This window comes from Hakea prostrata, chromosome 4 (assembly GCF_041222555.1).
Source record: "Hakea prostrata isolate BN-2017 chromosome 4, UWA_Hpros_2, whole genome shotgun sequence".
Lineage (NCBI taxonomy): Eukaryota > Viridiplantae > Streptophyta > Magnoliopsida > Proteales > Proteaceae > Hakea > Hakea prostrata.
Genome location: NC_142603.1, coordinates 56,084,694 through 56,089,846, shown reverse-complemented (window position 1 = coordinate 56,089,846; position 5,153 = coordinate 56,084,694). Strand labels below are relative to the sequence as shown.

Below are 5,153 nucleotides of genomic sequence, written 5' to 3'. Positions count from 1 at the left end.
TTCCCCAGTGTGATTAGACCACATATATGGGACCGGCAACTAGGGGAGTGTGGCCTACGAACTTTTGTCGTCTTCTGTTTTCTAAGAAAATTGACGTTGGCCTTATTACGGTGAGCTGATTTCATTTTCTCCCTTCCATTTTACCTTTCTGTTGTGAGAAGTGAGAACAACATTAACTTAGAAGGAAATGCATGCATTTGGATTTTTTTTCTTTTTTTGGATTACATTTGGATTACGAAACGTTGGGTGATCTGCTGATCTTTAGCTCTCTTTTTTTTTTTTTTTTTTTTGTCTTTATTTATTTATTAATATTAACTAATTATCTCTCCTTCTTGCCGAAAAACAGAAGTTAATGATCTTTGCTGAAATCCTAATTTAAAATTGGGGATGGTAAAGTAAATCCACAAGTCACCGTGGCTGTTGAGCGCCATGACTGCAATTCCACTCTCGATGTTTGGCAGCGGGACCAACTCACAGTTGCAGATTCCGGCGTTAGTCCTTGCTTCAGCTTTTCACCCATGTTCCTTTCCTACGAAAAATAAAAATTCGAGCTTGTTCGGGATCCAAAAAACATTATTCCCTTCTACAGACTTCCTCTGTTCATTGAAAATGAAATCGATCTCAGATTCTTCTGCTAATATCGATACGGGTTCTTCTTCCCTCGACGAGCCTGGGATATCAGGTTCATCGCTGTCTACCGTGCCTCCTATATTCTCCGGAGACGATGTCGACATCGAGATCAAGATCGAGAAGCTTGGCAACAACTCCCGGAGAATTCAATCCCGAATTGCAATCCATGCCAGCCTCGAAACAATCTGGAACTTATTGACGGATTACGAGAGATTGGCTGATTTTATTCCTGGCCTTGCCGTGAGCCAGTTACTCGAAAAGAGGGAAAACTTCGCCAGAGTATTCCAGGTTATTAGTTATCCCCCTACTTGATACGTTATTTTGTTTACTAGTATGACTTCAGATATGGGGGATCTTTCGATTCGATTGGAGTTTCTCAATGGATACTCCTCCTCCTTGTTCTTCTTCTTCTTCTTTTCCTGGAAATGAATAGTTGTCCAGTGAGCCCGTTAATGTGCCTCCCCCTTAGCGATAGGTAGAAGACTTCGTAGAGGCAAAGAAGAGCAAATCTGCAACTCGAAAATTGGCACGTTGTGCTGAAATATTGTCGACTGGACGCCAGTCTAGTTCACATGCGTGAGAATAGGAAGTGTGCCTTGCAAGTTTATGGCTTTTGACGAACAGGTCATCGGAGATGGCATCAAACTGCAAATCGATGATGAAAACTGTTTTGAGATTATGGTTGCAGTGGCAGATTCAGGCCAAACGAATATATTGAACAAGTGTGAAGAATCACATTGGTATTGATTAATGCATGCTCTGACCTCTTGGTGTATTAAATGTTTATGTCGAACTTGACACAAGTGGTCACTTCAGAGTGGAACTGTTGAAGGATTTATTGTCGGAAATTATGTATTAGGAGAAGAAGTTTCTTTCAATTAAGGTGAAGGAACTAAAAGCCAAAGAAGAACGGATGAGTGAGCTATGGGGGTTGAAATCTCTGATTAAAACAATGGTAGGATAGGAAAGATAGATGCCTTCTGAAATATGAATATGGGGAAAGTGTGGATCCTGAAGGATTTCCATCCCATTTGAGACAATGCTTCTATCAAACTTTTTTTCCCCTCAGCAAAATGCTTCAAACTTCTAGGGCCAAGGTCTCACAAGAAAGATTTAAGTTTTTTGTTACAAAATAACTAATTAGGATTTGGATGTAATGATAGATGGTTGGATATGTGGAGAAAACTATACCACAATAGCCTTGCTTGTACAGTCCCATAGGCCATAGCTATGGATGGTCTGTCTGTTGGTCATTACATCAGAAAGCCAAGGTGGCTTAAGATTTGATAAACTTAAGATGAAATATAATTTAGATATGAAAGAGGGTTAAAACTATAGTAGTATTATAAGTATGATAGTATAACAATACGGGCTGAATAGATCTTCAAAATAGGGGTAGAACTGTGATGAAGAAATTGAAAGGACAATATGAGGGAATTGAGAATAACAACGTAACACCCGAGCATCACACCACAAGGTGGATCGATTGGATCGAACACCAACCTACCTTGGTCAAACACAAGGATTCTCCATAGAGAAGGAATGCTAACAAAGCAATTTGATTTCTATTAATGAGTTCTATCTTCACCCCTTACATAAGTTTCTTTATATAGCATTCTAAAGAGACATAAACATTAATTGTAACATCCAACCACTATCTAACACCACCTACCTATTAATAACTCAACTACTACCTAACTCTTGACAAAGGAAAACTCCTTTGACAATGAGTTCTTTTATTTTCAAACCACAGCCCCTTTTATTGACTTTTTAAAAACTAGACTTGGGCTTAGGTCTAGACTATGAAGTACAACATATATGGGCTGACTTTAACCCACTAAAACAATCTTAGCCCATGAAAGCCATGGGCTGATTCAAGTGATAGCTTTAGGCCTTTGATGGGCTTGACCCAATGGGCTTCTTCTTTCTTAAATATGTCTTCAATTCTGCATCAATGGGGTGCTAGGGCAATGTTGTCTTCAACATATCCTCTTTATTTTATGATTGATCCCAGATATCTATTGTGATCACTTTGCAGGATTTATGTCTCACCAATGTTCACCAACCTAGTACCTCTTTCTAAGCTGCTAAAGTTACAAACCATAAATTTAGATTTAGTTTTAATTGTCTTCAGACCTTTTGATTCCAAGGTTAATCTCCATAGTTCCAATATGGCGTAAATCCTTGTTTTTGTCTCATCTAGCAGTACAGCGTCTTCTGCAAAAATCATGCACCATCGAACCTGATCCTGTCTGCCTTTAGTTCTCCATGACAAGTACAAATAAGGGTTTGAGACTAATCCTTGGGGTAACGCTTTTCTTTTCAAGCATACCTAGATTAGCTCTCTTGGGACCAAGGAAAAAATTTCGATCGATATGAACATTTCGACCTTGGAAAAGGTTGAAATTTCGAGGTTTCGGTCGAAATTTCGACCGAAACTAGATACTTTTTTCCTGATTCTTGAAAACTCAATTTCGAGCCTCAAATGCACTCAAATTGATTTGAATTTTTGCATACTAGCTATTTCAAGCATAATAAACACTATAAAACTACTAGTTTACTAAAAAACTACTGAAAATGTAACATCCAACATTCCAAGTATATAGTACATGAATTAGAGAAGAAGCGGGAATGTTATTACTTACAAGTCTATTCTATTCAAGCCTCAAGGTCTCCCTCTTCCGCCTGCACCCCATACAAATGACAATATAACTCCCATGATGTTTGCCCCCGCCCCATATAGTTTTGGACATAGTCAAGAACTGCATCTCTGTATGTGGCCTCATCCACATGCATAAAATTCCCAAACGGTGGGAAGTTGTGAATCTCCAAAGGAACTGGTGGTGGTGGTGGTGGGCCTTGTGGTTGTGGAATAGTGTGGAAGATCTGCTCAACAAATGAAAGAGCACCCTGGCTCTCAAGACTAGGAGAAGGATAAGGATACTGATAAGGTCCCAGTGGCTGACTCCGATAATCGACAATGGGAGGGACACCATAAGCTCCATAGGCCGCTCCATAACCATAAGGCTCCACTCGTGGCTGACTGTCCTGACCCTGAATTTGATAGCCAGGAGGGACACCATATGGTCCATAACCATAAGTCGACTCGGTAGAACCAATACTCTCCACCGCAGTATCCCAGTTAAACCACTCCTCTGATGCAAACATACTCCTAAGGCCAGTCTTCCTACTTTCAAAGCTCTGCAGTGCTATCCAATTAGTAGCAAATCTGGTTATGCCTGGCATCACTAACTCACCCTGACACTTGTCCCTCATCATCCTTAATGCATAGGTGTGGTTATATATGAAGGTGCTAACATATCGAGCTTGCTCCACGGTATTCTTCAGAAGCTTGACCTTTCCAATCTCCTTCAACATTAAGTCAATGCAGTGAGCAGCACAAGGAGTCCAAAAGAGCCTATATCTGTCCATCCATCAAGGCATCAAGCCATCAATACAAAGTTATAAAGCGTACATGTATATGTAAATATATGTATTTACAAATGAAAATTAATACTATATGTTTAGATATAGGGGTGTCAACGGTGCGGTCTGAAGCGGTTTCAGTCTGAAAAACCCCAAGCCCAAACCAGCCCATTTAAAAGATAACGGTTTCGGTGCAGTTTCTGTTTGGTGCGGTTTAGGTTCGGGTTGACTAACGGTTTGGCCTAATGGTTTGGACTAAATTAAAAATCAATATTGAAATTTATTTTTATTTTTTCATCAACTCCAAATCCTAGTTTCTCACACACAAAACTACAAAAGATAGAGGATGAAGACTCCAAGTAGATCCAACGATAAATGATGGCATTAGCTTGATCCAAACCACTTAAGAGTTTTTTTATTTTGGTAAAGACTTAAGAGTTAGAGTTATCAATTAAGACTTTTAAATTTTAAAATAATAAAACTAAATGAAATTTGAAAATTAAAAAGTTAACGATTAAGATTAACTGATTAAGACTTAGGAGTCAAGAGTTATCAATTAAGACTTTTAAGTTTTAAAATAATAAAACTAAATGAAATTTGAAAATTAAAAAGTTAAAACTTAAAACTTAAACCGTTAAACGTGTTAACACTCAACTCTCAACTACTCAAACTCGAGTCTCAACGTCTCAAACACCGAAATTCATGGATCATTAATTACATTTAAACAATACCAAAAAAAATTAATTACATTTAATATTTTAATTTTATTTATGTAAAAGACTAACGGGCCGCACACGGGCTGGGCCAGCCCGAAACCGTTCGGGCTGAGGACCCTCAGCCCAATTACGGCCCATTAAGGATCGGTTCGGGCCGGTTCGGGCTATAACAGGCCGGTTCGGTCCGGTTTTAACGGTTCGGGTTGAAAATTGACACCCCAATTTAGATACTTGGAGTTCTCCTGCATCTTCAACCCAGCTTTCTTGTAGTTGGAGCCATTATCAGTCACAATTTGAACCACATTTTCCACTCCAACCTCCTTCACCACTTGCTTCAATAATTTGTAAATGTATTTTGCATCTTCTTCTCACCGGATGCAT

The 5,153-nt window shown here is 39.0% G+C and overlaps 1 protein-coding gene across 1 annotated transcript in view; it reads left to right on the top strand.

The window, feature by feature from the left end:
• Positions 1-349: 349 nt before the first annotated feature.
• LOC149019766 (Polyketide cyclase / dehydrase and lipid transport protein) overlaps positions 350-5,153 on the top strand; it is a 29,581-nt gene continuing 24,777 nt past the window's right edge. Inside the window, exon 1 of the mRNA XM_089153754.1 lies at positions 350-918. Coding sequence (XP_089009880.1) covers positions 430-918 — 489 coding nt within the window. The 5' untranslated portion in view covers positions 350-429. The remainder of the gene's footprint in view (positions 919-5,153) is intronic.